The sequence below is a fragment of the Scleropages formosus genome, chromosome 23 (genome assembly GCF_900964775.1).
Source record: "Scleropages formosus chromosome 23, fSclFor1.1, whole genome shotgun sequence".
Lineage (NCBI taxonomy): Eukaryota > Metazoa > Chordata > Actinopteri > Osteoglossiformes > Osteoglossidae > Scleropages > Scleropages formosus.
The window spans coordinates 21,007,994-21,023,998 of record NC_041828.1 but is presented as its reverse complement, the minus strand read 5'-3'; the positions used below and the strand labels follow the sequence as shown (position 1 = coordinate 21,023,998).

Below are 16,005 nucleotides of genomic sequence, written 5' to 3'. Positions count from 1 at the left end.
GGAGGGATAATATTTCATCGACGTCCCGTAGGTTGACCAACCATTTTTTGTGTAGAAAAATTCGGCTATGCCTACCGGCCAATGGGGTTCGAGTGAAGGCAGGACGCCGAACAGGTTTTACTTGAGCTATTTTTGCCAGCTGCTGAAGCAGTGCTCAATTACTGTGTTCAGTATGCGCAATAAAAATAAACTCTTAGCTGGGCTGCTAGACAAGATGCTGCTCCGGACTATTATTAGCTAGAAGTACGACATGTTTTATCCCAAAATGCTTACAAGATGTAAATATTAAGACTACCCTTTAAGAGACAGAATGCCAGTGGACATGAGAGAATTGTCCTAAGAACATCTCCCAAGTGGACCCAAAGTCTCACCCTGAAAAAAGTTGTCACTGTGCTGTTTGTGCTACAGATGCATGACTTGAGCAGATCTGAACCAACGGATTACAAAGAAACTCTTTGGACATTTAACCACCACCATAAAACACACCAAAAGCCACTTAAGAAAAGATGTAATTTTTTTATTAATATAGCATGAGTTACAGAATCTGACATTTAACATAACACAAAAAGGTGAAGAGTGGAACTTCAGGAACCAGAAAGACATCACTGATTTATGGGGAGATGATGTCCAGAAGAGATGCTGACAGTATTTGTACCAGCTGGGGCTCTGTAGCAGCACATAACACGCACAGGATCTGCTCACACACCTTCACTGTGTTCATAGAAAAAGAACAGCGAGAGATGGTGTACACTCCCACCCGACCAACTGGAAAAGGAAGGAAAACTACAGAATCAGTGCAGGGGAATGGGAGTCTACTATGAGATAGGGCTGTGGTAGACAAAGTAACAGTAAACAAAAAAGGTAAGATTTGTATTTATTCTACTGAGACAGTGCACTGAGTCAGATAACTGATTATTATAAATACAAGCAAATAAAAAACACCACACTACACACTGTCTGAAGACAGGACTATACTTTATCTGATGGATTCTGCCATATAGTACAGCACAGGAATAGTCTTGTGAGATCCTTCTCACACTATAATAGGACTTTGCCACCCCAAAGCCACCATTAACCTGCCCTCCCCTAACAAACACTTCCCACCCCTGGCCTGGAAGTCACTCCCTCTGCTCCATTTTCACTTTTGGAGGTTTCAGGAAGGAGCGCATTTTCTTCTCTTTGCTGCTCTTGCCTTTAGCTTGAAAATTCCTCCAGCTGTCTACCCGTCCATCCCTTGATTCCTGATGAGCACACAGATGTAACAGTATGACACCATCAGAAAACTGCATATATACATATATATAATTTGGACAAACAGATGGCCACAGTATCTTGCATCCCATTCATAGTCGCAACTCATTTACTCCAAGTACTTGAAATTCTTCAAATATATCTCACTTTACCGTCGTGCAACGCTAGACGTTAAAACCAAAGTCAGGCAATTTAGAAAAATTTCCACTGCATCATCCATGTGAAAAGAAAAACTAATAAATAAATATATTCTCTTAATAGCTTCCTTCCAAAACAGGCTGCTACTGAATGATCTTAAGAGAAAATACCTCAAAATTCTTCTGCCATTCTCTCTCTCTCTTTGCCTTCTCCTGTGACTCAATCTCTTCCTCCCTCTGTCGTTTCCTAGAAAAAGCCAAAAAAAATCTGTTTTCAGATATTGTACATATTAATGAATGTTCACCTCATGTTATGCTGTACAAAAGTGCTGGGCAGTATACTGCTTTCATTAATACAAGGAAACACGGATGCTGAATGCAGATGCACAAGCTGGGCACACAGGCCTTTTAACACTGAAGGCAGCCATGGCTGTGCACTTTACCACAATCCTGCCCCAGTGCTTGTAATACACCACTGACTTTACAGAAGTCAAAGTCAAACCCAATCCCTGCGTTATCACTCACAAACTTGGAAGTACTTCCACTACCTAGAAAGCATGTCCCCTTCTTTTGCACTGCACTGACACCTGGTACAGCTCTAAATTTTAAAATGTTCACATCCACTAGTCATAAATCACAGCCGAGTCACCAATTCACACCCTCAATGCACCGCAATCTTCACCAAACCATGTTGTTGAGGCCTGGTCTATTAGAGTAATTATCTGTAATTACTAGGTCAGTTCTTTACCTCTCATGCATCTCTTTGGCCTCCCTCTCCTTCCTCTTGATCTCAAGCTCAGCAAAAAGCTTCATCGTCTGCTTGTAAACTGCCTGTTTGAACTGAGAATGACAGAGACCAAAGGGACAATAAGACCACAACAGAGCCACATTCTTTATAATTTTTTCTTCAACAACGCAGCATTGGTTGCCTGAGCACAGGTCAGAGAATTATACTGCCATTAATTTGCTACACTTTAAATCTTAAAATCCTTTCTTTCTCTATAGATATACATAATGCTCTGATCTCCTACATTACATGGAAAAATTAACTCTAAATGCAGGTCCAGGATTTCTTCTATTTAACTGTCTGATGAGGTGAATCTGACCAGAGCTGTTGGGTGATAAGCCCAATGTGGAAGTCTAACAGTAACACACCACTTCAGGATCGTCCTCCTCAACAGTTGTAGGCTTTCCTTCCTTCTTCAGCTGTTTCTTCTTCTCCTTCATCTGATATGTCAGAAATTACACAAGAAAACACAAATATTTGAATCCAGACCTTTTAGTATGAGAAACATGATCTCAAATATGTCAAAATCTCTGGTAGTGTAGTGGTTAGACCTGCTGCCTTTGGACTCAAAGGTCCTAATCAAACCCTTGAGCAAGGTATTTACATAAATTGCACCAAAAACATTACCAAGTTGTGTAAACAGGTAAATAATTGTAAGTACCATAACATTAAATTGCTGTGGAGAAAAGCATCAACTAAATGAATAAATGTAATGTAAATCCTACCTGGGGTAGTACACACGATTTTTAAAAAAAAAAAAAACAAAACAAAAAAACGGAAAGTAAAATATGTGCTAAATGCAATCGACAATAAGACATAAGTAAATGTGAAGCCCAGCAGACATATCCTTAGAAATAATTTTTGATTGAAAAAAAATCATCATTCAGAACTCACCATATGCTCAATATACTCCTTTCCTGCCTGGATCACATCAACAGCACGTTTCTTCTGCTCCGAGTCCAGAAGCAATCTGTAAGCCTTGTCCACAGCTAGAAGCCAACAATAAGCAATCCAACATATAATTAATTTTACATGCATTATAAACTAGAGTAGTACTGCAAAAAAAAGTATTGATTCATCTGATATTCACTAATACAAATACTGAAATGTCATACCTTCAAAAGCTTTCTGAGCTCGCTCCGCATCATCCTGGTTCTTATCTGGATGGACTAGAATTGACAGCTGAAAAACAATATAACTTTGAAAACATACATACTATTAAGTGATATGACTATTTCAATAAGTAATTAAAAAAATCTATGAAAAAGAAGAGCTGACATGTCTAGATACCTGTCGGAACCTTTTCTTTATGTCTTCATCTGTAACATCTGGGTCAATCTGCAATACCTTAAACAACAGGCAATAGCTGAACAAAAGTGTGCAGTAACCAATGTAATAAATGTACTGTGCAAATAATCCCCACTGTCAGCTTAATTTTTCACAATAGTGCACAAAATTATATGTGATGGATATTTTGTTTCAGCAGAAAAGTACACTCAGCTCTTATACAATAGGCAGTTGTACAATAAACTGCAATAACAGGTTGAGAATATTCACACAACAGGGTTATAATTCAACACAACTAATAAAATAAAATGTTAACAATACATAAATATGTCTGACCAGCCTTTTCATATCTTGTAAAAAGACAGAACTCTAGCATTTAATAAAAAAATAAAAAAAAGACTTCTATCCATCCTTTAACAAATGCAGAGTTACAGTCTGCATCATACCCAGGAAGCAGGCATGATACAGGATACAACCTTGATGTGATGGCAAAACATGGAAGCATAACACTTAACATAACACTTTCTTTGAGGGTTTTGCTATTCTATAGGCAGAAGGTGGAAAAGCAGAATTTTTTTTAAAATACATTAGAAACAAACTGGACTTTACTTTTGAAAATATGTAACAACTGTTACAAACACAAGGTACCCTATATACAGTCTGTATGCACTGTACATTGGTTGAAAGACTCAGCCAATCATAAACCCTCAATTAGGGCAAAAATATGACAGCTGAAAAAGGGTAGTACTGCTATAGTACTCTTGAGTAAGGTGCTTACCCTAAATCACTCTGACACACACAGGAAGTAAAGATAACAAAATATGTTGGTGGAATTGTTTGATAACTGTTGCTTTTTTGGTATTTTAATGAATTTTAGGTGACATTTTTCCAAAAATTAAAAAAGTGTGTCCAAAAGTTATGAAAAAAAACAACAACAATGTCACATTTAAATGATTTCAAATTAACCCACAAAATTAAAGATTTTCAAATGAACCCTATTATGGGAAGATAGGGGGCGTATAAAGACTCAGGTTTTACGTTCACTGCAAGTACAAATAAGAGGAGACGCACACATTTATATTTAGACACTTTTCTCCAAAGCGACTTCCAATGAACTCTTATCAGGCCACATACCTATTAAGGTGACTTACAATGAATGCTAGATACACCAGTCATCCATACATCAGTGGAACACACTCTCACTCACACGTACCTCGAACGGATTTAGGTTGAAGTAGGACGATCCCGGTCTCAGCAGTCGGTCTATCTGCTGCTTGGAGGTCAACACCGAGTCCCTCTTCTCAATCTGCTTCACCTGGGGACAGAAAAACCTCGCAATTAACATGATGATCATGTTTACAACAGACAACACACACAACAACTTGAACTTCCCAGTCTCACACCGACACTTCTTCAACAAGGCACACGGACGATGGCAGCAGCAGTCGGCGACCAGTTTTGAAGCCATTTCACGCTACTCTGTAGCTGCAGTGTGGCTACATGGACAAAACGATACACACAGTATTCCACTGCGAGTGGCACTGGCCCTAGGCCTCAGCCTCACTGCAGCTGCTCAGCACCTCGCTCCACCAGCCTTCCCCGACCGGACCTCCGGCTCCCCGAGATGTAGCCTAAACCTCACCGCCTTCTAGGAAACAAACCGAAGACGTTTCATTGTCATTACAGAATCCGTTATGTTTCTTACCTCGGAATAAAATATCTGAAATGCGTCGTCCATCGATTCAGTTAAAAGCCCAGACTCTCCACCCGCAGCCGCCATCTTGGCTCAAATCCGCAGCACGTGACGTCATTTGGTCAGCCGGTGTCGCCGGATCATTACGTATTTCCATCGCGCAATCATTTCCGCTGGGCAGGTTACCCAGGGGACAGTGGAACTAATTTGGGATAATGCTAGCACTTTAATTAAAATATAATTTACTTTTTTTTTTTTGCTTCTTATGCTCTTTTACACTTTTAGTGTACATATTCACATACATTTTTTCATGATTATGCCCGAAGATAACCCAACATGCCTGAACTTGAATAGTGATCAATATGTCTCCCCCCACTCCCCAGCACCTAACATTTACCCTTTTATTTAATCATTGCAACAAATTTGTGCCTGGAACTAAGCATAGACCCTGCCAACCTTTTTTTTTTTTCCACTTTTCCACTATAATTTCAGGATGGATCCTAAGGATACTATAGCAGGAGGTAGGACTCAATCCCAGGTCCTGTAAGCACAATGCAGCCACTCTATCCACTACACCACCTGCTGTCTTCCTGTTCTTATGTTACTGTACTTTAAACTAATGATGGGAAAAGGGCTCAGAACCAATATGACAGCAGGTTGTCTGCATTTGTGCAGCTGAGAGTAGAGAGACGTGGGCTTGATATCTGGCACTCGGCTGTTGCATCTCCAGTCTGACTGATGGCTCGTTTTTTAATCTCGCCCCTTCAAGTAGGTTGGCTTGTGTGCACACGCGGAACTTGCCTTTGCAATGTCATGTTATGTCAACTCATTTTCAGACACTGTCATAAAATGTCATTTATGAAACTGCAATACAGTGAATTATGCTCTTGGTGAAACTAAATAAATGTCTTCTTTGTGAAAGAACATTTTCACGAATGGAACTTAGTTTAACAACTGTTAAGTAATGTTATGAAAAATAATCAGCTGAACTGATAATCAATGTACAAGTTGACTGACAAAAAGTAGTACAAATTTAGAGGTGGAAACATTCTCAGGGAGTTGAAAAAAAGGATGAAATTTATCAGACTTAGAATAGAAGGCTGAAAAAGTCTATTTTATCTAAAAGTTTGTAACTGCTCCATTTTATTCCTAATAACATAAAGAAACATATGACTCAAAAATGTACAAAAGGCAACTTGAAATGTACATAATTTCCATCATATTTCTATGAACTACACAATGTAAAGGATTGCTGGACCATTCATTTGTGCAAAGGTGTTTTCCGGTGTTGACATAAGAGGAAAACCACAATACAACCAGGTGTAACAGGGCCTGTAAGTGAGCACACCTTTTATAGCTGTACCATATTCAAGTATCTGCCAGACAGAAAGCATACATGAGAGTACCATTAATAACAGACTGTTTTGGCTAAGGTGCGGTGGTGCAGTGGGTTGAACCGGGTCCTGGTGGGTCTGGGGTTCGAGTCCTGCTTGGGGTGCCTTGCGACGGACTGGCGTCCCGTCCTGGGTGTGTCCCCTCCCCCTCCGGCCTTACGCCCTGTGTTGCCGGGTTAGGCTCCGTGACCCCGTATGGGACAAGCGGTTCAGAAAGTGTATGTATGTGTATGTATGTTTTTGGCTAATTCAGAGCAAAAATAACAAACTTCAGCATTTCAGTTTTAATAATTTATCACTTGAACATTATGTCTGGGTCTCATCACTGCTACACGTACATACAGTACACATTTTGGACATTAAAATTTCTGCTGCAGACAGTTACCCCATATTTTTCATTGACAAGGTAAGACCATTACATTTTTTATTCTGTCCTTTTCCTTTCACCACCTCTACAGTTCTACATCAGCTTTTGTACCAGTTCTTCAGATGCAGAAACCATATGCCATACGTTTGTCCAATTTCTACGTTTTTAGGACTAGGTAACTATAAGCAAACAAAATAAAAAGTAATGATCATAAAAAGCAATCCTTGGAAAAAGCTGTCCTCTGTCTTACTAATCCAGGCTGAAGTCTCATCCTAATTCTGCGATGCACAAATGCTAACTTGTGAACAATAAATTCCTAATGTTTTTGATCTTGAAAGATGAAAGATGATCAGGAACAGTCTTCAAACGGCTTTGGAAGAGGTAAGACCACAGGTATCTTTGTCCTGGACTTTATACACACACAATCATAACTTACACATGCCTTTTGGCACCTTAAGAGTATCTCAGTTTACATGTAAAAATAATCATTTCTCCAAGTCAGATCATGCACACAGGGCATTTGGAATATGCCCTTAAAATACTGAGAATATCCAGAACCCACTAAGCTATTTTCAAGGTCGGTAGCTTTTTAAATACATTCCAGTTAATGGCCAATTGTTATTCAGACCATTTAAACCCTGCTTACATATAAGCACAATGTAGATGTGCAAATTTTGACAAAAGAGTATTTAAAATATTTACACCAATACAAGTCCATAAGTAGGATATTAGAAACAGTTGTTGGATGTATAAATTCTCCTTGTACTCAGAATGAATGAAGGTCTTGTTGGTAGACTCTGTACATTTATCTTACATGGGATAAAAGCATTGTGGGGAAACAAGGGGAATCCAGTCAGTGTGTAAGTACAAGTGCAAGTGCAGCAGAACCTGAACATCCTTCAGCTGCTTACCAGCAGGGCCAATCTACAGATTCAACAAAGCCAACCTATACAGCCAGTCAGGACACCAAAAAAACTACTGTTTGAAGTTCAAGAATGGAGAGTTCTAAATGACAAATTTCAGAAGGTCAGAGAGGGGAGGGGTAAAGAGACTGTCTATCTTGAATCTATCCATTAAACATGTAGTAATGCAGAACATTTATTTGAGAAGACAAAAGCAAAAGTCAGGCCACTGACATGGGTAACACATACTTCTCAGGCAACTGCCTAAGGGCCAAAGAATTTACAAAGATTTTCTGAACAAATATATTTTCCATTCATAGTAACTTTACTGTCTGCAAAATACATACAAGCACCTGGTTCAAACTGTTAGTAACTGAAGTGGACAGGATCAGAGTGAAGATGTGAAGTTGCAACCAACGGGAAAAGGCGGCCACTTCCAGCAGCAAAGAGGTAAAGCAGCGCACCCTTTAGTAAGAATGCAGCAGAGATGTGTTCTTCTCACTAGCAGTTCCCCTCTTCTATTGACACCAGGTGAGTTGGAATAAAAGGCCATGTTTAATACACAGAATGTCCATCACAAAAGTGAGGAAAACTCCAAAGAAAGAAAAGCAAGCTACATGTGCTTCATTCTTCGCTACACAAGACAATGTCTATTTTCCATGAAAAGTCTGTCAAATGTCGGATAAGAGGTTAAACTCTCTGGCGTTCAAGAAAGGAGGTATATGGGGCTGAACTGAAAACCAGTTGTTGAACATTCAGTAAAAGCTAAGCAACACCCACAGGCACGGAATTTTGTAAAACTGATTTGACATTAAGTTGGATCCTAGCTGTTACTGATCACAATGAAGTTGTATAAAGTAAAGCCTCATTCTTAAAAACATTTACATTACATGTATTAATTTAGCTAATACTTTTCTCCAAAGCAACTTATAATGTTAAGGATTACAAGCTTATAATTATTTACCTATTTATACAGCTGGGAAGTTTTTACTTGAGCAATGTAGGGTCAAGTCAAAGTGGCTTTATTGTCATTTCAACCATATACAGCTGGTACAGTGTACAGTGAAACGAAACGTCCATCCAGGACCATGGTGCTACATAAAACAATATGTTCCAATATACAATTACAAAAAAAACTATACCTTACAGTATAATAAATGCCGTAAAAATGTAAACATCATTGTAAAAAAAAATTGCAAAGTGCATGGAACGGTGTTTAGTTGAGTACGGGTGTGTGTGGGTTTGTGTCTGTCCAGATCCTGGGTATTGAGGAGTCCGATGGCTTGAGGAAAGAAATTGTTACACAGTCTGACCATGATGGCCCAAATGCTTTGGTACCTTTTGCCAGATGACAGGAGGATGAAGAGTTTATGTACGGGGTGCGTGGCGTCATGTGCAACGCTGATGACTTTGCAGGTGCAGTGTGTGGTGTAAATGTCTGTGATGGAGGGAAGAGACCCTGATGACCTCAACTGTCCTCACTATCGGCTGCAGGGTCTTTCGGTCGGAAACGCTGCAATTTCCAATCCAGGCAGTGATACAATTGCTCAGGATGCTCTCGATAGTCCCTCTGTAGAATGCGGTGAGGATGGGGTGTGGGAGATGGGCTTTTCTAAACCTTCACAGAAAGTAGAGACACTGCTGGGCTTTCTTGGCTATGGAGTTGGTGTTGAGGGACCAGGAGAGGTTCTCCGCCACGGGAAAACCAAGGAATTTGGTGCTCTTGATCTCCATGGAGGAGTCATCAATATTCAGCGGAGAGTTGCCATTTCGGGCTCCCCTGAAGTCAACAACCACCTCTTTTGTTTTGTCCACGTTCAGAGACAGGTTGTTGGCTCTGCACCAGTCCATTAGCTGCTGCACCTTTTCTCTGTAAGCCAACTCGTTGTTCTTGCTGATGAGACTCACCACAGTCATATCGTCTGCAAACTTCACGATGTGGTTCGAGCTGTGCATTGCTGCACAATCGTGAGTCAAGCAGAATGAACAGCAGTGGACTGAGCACACAGCTCTGGCAGGTCCCAGTCCTCAGTGTGGTGGTGTTGGAGATTTTGCTTCTAATCCAGACTGACTGAGGTCTCCCAGTCAGGAAGTCTAGGATCTAACTGTAGAGGGAGGTGTTCAGGCCTAGCAGGCACAACTTTCCAATCAGGTGCTGAGGAATGATTGTACTGAATGCTGAACTGAAGTCTATGAACTGCTTTCAAACATACATGACCTTTTTGTCCAGGTGGGTGAGGGCAAGATGGAGGGTGATGGCAATGGTGTCGTCTGTTGAGCTCTTGGAATGATACGCAAACTGCAGGGGGTCCAGTGAGGGGGGCAGCAGATCTTAATGTACCTCATGACAAGCCTCTCGAAGCACTTCATGACGATGGATGCAAGTCCGATGGAATGGTAGTTGTTGAGGCAGGACACAGAAGACTTCTTTAGCACAGGGACGATGGTGGTGGCCTTGAAGCATGTTGGAATGACAGCACTGCTTAGGGAGATGTTGAAGATATCAGTGAGAACATCTGCCAGTTGGTCTGCACATCCTCTGAGTACTCTGCCAAGAATGTTGTCTGGTCCAGCAGCTTACCGTGGGTTGACTCTGCGTAGAGTTTTCCCTTACATGGTAAGATGCAGCACCTGGTTGTTGGGAGGAGTCTTCCTGCCGCCACGTCATTCTGTGTCTCAAACTGAGTGTAGAAGTTGTTCCAGCGCATCTGGAAGGGGGGCATCACTGTTGTTGATGTCAATGATGTTGTCCTGTGGTTGGCGATGGCCTGGATGTCCTTCCGCACGAGCTGCGTGTCACCACTGTTCTTGAAGTGACTGTGGATTCTCTGGGCATGTACGTGCTTTGACTCTCTGATGACCCGAGTAAGTGCCTTGGTCAAGTATAATATAGCCAGAAGTGGAGATCAAACCTGCAACCTTTGGGTTCAAAGGCAGTAGCTCTAACCACTACACTAACAGCTGAAATAAAGATTAGCTTTAAAGATCAGCATTTTAGAACATCACATAGTAGTTCTTTCATATGAGACAAATGCCATCTGAACAGCATACTTAATATGAGAGCAAAGGGCCTGAAATGCCTTTATTGAAATCCTCTACATCATGTGCCTTGCTTATCAAATGGCTTGGGTGAGTCATTCTGATTGGTTTAATATTTTTTTGTAAAAAAGTTGGTTAAGTATCATAAGCTGAATTCTGAACTGCCTTCAGTTGGTTTTTCTTCATTATGGATAAACTGGATCACTTAAGTTATGTATATCTACTTACATTTACATTATTCATTTAGCAGATGCTTTTTTCAAAAGCGACATCTCAGCGAAAATAAAAATGTGTGCATTACATTAGGAGAAAGAAACATAGTTGCAGACATGTGATTAAGTAAATCTAGTTTGTTACTTTCCACTTGATGCACCGATGTTCATCGCTTGAGTAGCTGCATAAAACGCAGGATAGACGAATCCTGATAACCTTCCTACAATTTTTTTTTTTTTTTTACTTGAAGACTGTCCTTAAAAACATAGCACAATAACTATTTTAAGAAATTGATTTGGATGTAGCTACTAATTGAATGATTTTTGGTTGAGTTTTATTGAAATACAGCAATCAAAATTTGAAATACAAACATCAGAAGAGACTAGTGTTCCTTAGAGTAGGCCAAACCAAATTCCCAATGGTAAATATTGAGGATGAGATTTTAGTACATATAGGAACAACCTACCTACAAGAACACACAGTAACTGCATTTCCTAGTACAAAATTTCTGTTTTCCCCTCTCTTAAATGATTTTCCCAAATCTCTATGAAAATAATGTTTCAGTCTAGAACAGGACACTCATGACTTTATCTTTGTAAACCTTCGAAGTTTCCACCTTTAAAATGTAAGATGTTCACTTTAAAAAATATCCCAACCAAAAAAGGTAAAAATATTTTTGCTTTGTGAGACTTTTCCCAAATATGTGTATAAGAAAATGATTGAGGGAAAACTGATATACATTCATCATTAGGTCAATATATACCTCCAGCCAATAAACACTGTGGTACCAATGAAAACAGTAGATTTTTTTCCATAGCAATTAATTTGTACATGAAAAATGAATAATATAAAGCCAATCCGAGATTGGTGCCAGACAGCCTTACGTGTGTCTACTCCTATTCTTGGCCATAAGAATCCTGAGAAAATGCAAAACTGTCATTACAGCAATCGTAGTTACCAGAATAGTCAGCACCCTGCTGCAAAGGCTATTAGGCAATGGATTGGGGCCCCCAGTTCTGCTGGTTGCCAAACTGCTGTCATCTGGAGTCTGGCTGTTCAACATAATACAATATCTATATTCACATCAGCCTTCCTCTTCGTACCCACATCACCCAATCGTTTTCCCCTGGTCCCCCTGCCCCTCTTCTGCTGGGAAGGTCCTCCGTAGCCATGATGATTATCACACTGGACCCCCAGGGGCAGCCCCTTCTGGATGTAACATTTACATTTATTTAGCAGATGCTTTTCTCCAAAACAAATTCCAATAAACTCTGTGTAGTATTATCAGCCCACACACCTTATTCACCAAGGTGACTTACAATGCTAGATATACTACTTACAATGGGTCACTCATCCATACATCAGTGGAACACACTCCCTCTGTTACTCACACACTATGGGTGAACCTGAACAGCATGTCTGTGGACTGTGAGAGGAAATCCATGCAGACACATGAAAAGCATGCAAACTCCACACAGACTGAGTGAGGATTGAACCCATGTCCTCTCACATCACCCAGGCACTGTGAGAAGGCAGTGCTACTCACTGTGCCACCATGCCGCCCACCGGTAACAAGTAATGCGGTCATTGTACCGGTCTGTTGTGGTGAAGAAGGAGCTGAGTCATAAGGCGAAGCTCTCAATTTACCGGTCAATCTACGTTCTTATCCTCACCTATGGTCATGAACTCTGGATCATGACCGAAAGAATGAGATCGCGGATACAAGCAGCAGAAATGAGTTTCCTCCGCAGAGTGGCTGGGCGCACCCTTAGGGATAGGGTGAGGAGCTCAGTCACCCGGGAGGAGCTCGGAGTAGAGCTGCTGCTCCTCCGCATCGAGAAGAGCCAGTTGAGGTGGCTCAAGCATCTGTTCAGGATGCCTCCTGGATGCCTCCCTGGGGAGGTGTTCCGGGCTTGTCCCACTGGGAGAAGGCCTCGGGGCAGACCCAGGACACATTGGAGAGACTATGTCTCCCGGCTGGCCTGGGAACGCCTTGGGGTTTCCCCAGAGGAACTGGAGGAGGTGTGCGGGGAGAGGGAAGTCTGGAGGACTCTGCTTGGACTGCTGACCCCGCGACCCAGCCCCTGATAAGCGGAGAAAGATGATGATGATGAGGTTCAGGGGCCTGGGAATCAAAAAGTGTACAAGCGAAGTGTTTTCCACATGAATACATGTCAAGGCTTGTCTCAGGTCTCTGGTCGATAATTCAGTGTCAACTTTTATGGTGCATGATGGCAGTAATGACAATTGTTATCAGCAGTCTGAGGTGTTAAAGAGCCACTTTATTTCTATATGTAATAAAGGCAAAAGGAAATGTCGGAATCTAATATTGTCTGGTCCTATACCTAGACTCTTCATGGATGACAGTGTACTGGTGTCTTTTAACAGGTGGTTGGAGACATGGTGTCGCTTTAATCACATATTGTTTGTCATATCATTTGTCAACAACTGGGATGATTTCTTGGCGCCCGAGGTTTGGGTCGGCCGGGCACTCGGCCCCGACCACTGCCCAAATCACAATGCACCGGCCCCTTACGGTTTCTCCGGCAGGTGGTGAGCCCACCGAAGAGCGGCTCCACGTCATGGCTTCAGGCTGAGCCCGGCCAGGCCCCGTGGGCATAGACCTGGCCACCAGGCGCTCGCATGCGAGCCCCCCCTCCCAGGCCTGGCTCCAGGGTGGGGCCCCGGTGACCCCATACCGGGCGGGGTAAACGGACGCCTTGATTTTTCCTTCATAAGGGGTTTTTGAACCGCGCTTTGTCTCGTCTGTCATCCAGGACCTGTCTGCCATGGGAGACCCTACCAGGGGCATGTAGCCCCAGACAACATAGCTCCTGGACTCATTCAGGCACTCAAACCCCTCCACCACGATAAGGTGGCGGTTCACGGAGGAGTGGGGCTGTCTTGTTGTGGGGCTGTCTTGGCTGACACGCCTCTGCAGCATCGCGTGGAGTTCGGGAACGGTGCCTCTGGACTGGCAGACCGGGGTGGTGGTCCCTCTTTTTAAGAAGGGGGACCGGAGATTGTGTTCCAACTACAGGGGGATCACACTCCTTAGCCTCCCTGGGAAAGTCTATGCCAGGGTACTGGAAAGGAGAATCCGACCGATAGTCGAACCTCGGATTCAGGAGGAGCAATGCGGTTTTCGCCCTGGCCGTGGAACACTGGACCAGCTCTATACCCTCACTAGGGTGTTGGAGGGTTCGTGGGAGTTTGCCCAACCAGTCCATATGTGTTTTGTGGACCTGGAGAAGGCATTCGACCGTGTCCCTCGTGGCATCCTGTGGGGGGTACTTCGGGATTATGGGGTTCGGGGCTCGTTGCTACGGGCTGTTCGTTCCCTGTATGACCGGAGCAGGAGCTTGGTTCGCATTGCCGGCAGTAAGTCAGACCTGTTCCCGGTGCATGTTGGACTCCGCCAGGGCTGCCCTTTGTCACCGATTCTGTTCATTATTTTTATGGACAGAATTTCTAGGCGCAGTCAGGGAACGGAGGGTGTCTGTTTTGGTGGCCGCGAGATCTCGTCTCTGCTTTTTGCGGACGATGTGGTCCTGTTGGCTTCATCAAGTCAAGACTTGCAGCGTGCACTGGGGAGGTTTGCAGCCAAGTGCGAAGCGGCGGGGATGAGAATCAGCACCTCCAAATCCGAGGCCATGGTTCTCAGTCGGAAAAAGGTGGATTGCTCCCTCCGGGTTAGGGGGGAGTTGCTCCCTCAAGTGGAGGAGTTTAAGTATCTCGGGGTCTTGTTCACGAGTGAGGGAAAAATGGAGCGGCAGGTTGACAGGCGGATCGGTGCGGCGTCCGCAGTAATGCGGTCATTGTACCGGTCTGTTGTGGTGAAGAGGGAGCTGAGTCGTAAGGCGAAGCTCTCAATTTACCAGTCGATCTACGTTCCTACCCTCACCTATGGTCATGAACTCTGGATCATGACCGAAAGAATGAGATCGCGGATACAAGCGGCAGAAATGAGTTTCCTCCGCAGAGTGGCTGGGCGCACCCTTAGGGATAGGGTGAGGAGCTCAGTCACCCGGGAGGAGCTCGGAGTAGAGCCGCTGCTCCTCCGCATCGAGAGGAGCCAGTTGAGGTGGCTCGGGCATCTGTTCCGGATGCCTCCTGGACGCCTCCCTGGGGAGGTGCTCCGGGCTTGTCCCACTGGGAGGAGGCCTCGGGGCAGACCCAGGACACGTTGGAGAGACTATGTCTCCCGGCTGGCCTGGGAACGCCTTGGGGTTCCCCCAGAGGAACTGGAGGAGGTGTGCGGGGAGAGGGAAGTCTGGAGTACTCTGCTCGGACTGCTGCCCCCGCGACCCGGCCCCGGATAAAAGCGGAGGAAGATGGATGGATGGATGGATGGATGGGATGATTTCTGGGAAAGGTCCAGGTTTTTCATGCAGGTCTGAGTACATCCCAGCTGGAGGGGATTGTTTGTACTGTCCCAGAACTTGGCCTGCAAGTTGCAGGAATAACTCAACCATGGACCGTCTCTTTTAGCAGCTGTGTTTATGGATGGGTCTGTTACTCGTTATGGTACCATTAGCCATTTCTCATGTGATGGGGCTTCTTGTTCCGTGACCTCAAAATTTTAAATAAAAGTGTTAACTGCAGCCAAAAAACACAAACTAGTAAGACCACAGCTTTTAACTAGACTTAGAGATAAGAGCGCTTGCAACAGAAACCTAAAATATATTAAAACAAATACTCTCAAATTACCACCGGAGCCAAACAGTAGTCTAAGATGCTGTCTGTTAAATATTTGCTCACTCACAAGTAAACCTCCTTTCTTACCGAAAACTGGCTCCGTGACTCCGATATGATTCCGCTATACTGAAGCTGTTTCGGAGGGATATAAAAATTTCAATAAATCTCGGTCTGTGCATTATGGAAGTTGAGTTGTTCTTCTAGTTGTCTATTCTTGTTGATAATAGATTACAAGTA

At 43.2% G+C, this 16,005-nt stretch overlaps 1 protein-coding gene across 1 annotated transcript; it reads right to left on the bottom strand.

The window, feature by feature from the left end:
- Positions 1–287: 287 nt before the first annotated feature.
- On the bottom strand, positions 288–5,258 carry dnajc8 (DnaJ (Hsp40) homolog, subfamily C, member 8). The gene is made up of 9 exons (XM_018765886.2): positions 5,168–5,258; positions 4,676–4,777; positions 3,466–3,522; positions 3,291–3,357; positions 3,070–3,164; positions 2,544–2,615; positions 2,137–2,228; positions 1,560–1,635; positions 288–1,241 (listed from the first exon to the last, which is right to left on the bottom strand). Exons 1-9 carry the CDS (start codon positions 5,240–5,242, stop codon positions 1,119–1,121), a joined length of 759 nt encoding a protein of 252 aa, XP_018621402.1. The 5' UTR covers positions 5,243–5,258; the 3' UTR covers positions 288–1,118.
- Positions 5,259–16,005: the final 10,747 nt, after the last annotated feature.

Coding starts and splice junctions, on each gene's coding strand:
- dnajc8 (XM_018765886.2), bottom strand. CDS start 5,242: ATGGCGGCTGCGGGTGGAGAGTCTGGGCTTTTAACTGAATCGATGGAC. Junction 4,778..5,167: donor TTCAGATATTTTATTCCGAG/GTAAGAAACATA, acceptor TTCTGTCCCCAG/GTGAAGCAGATTGAGAAGAG. Junction 2,616..3,069: donor AGGAGTATATTGAGCATATG/GTGAGTTCTGAA, acceptor CTGACATATCAG/ATGAAGGAGAAGAAGAAACA.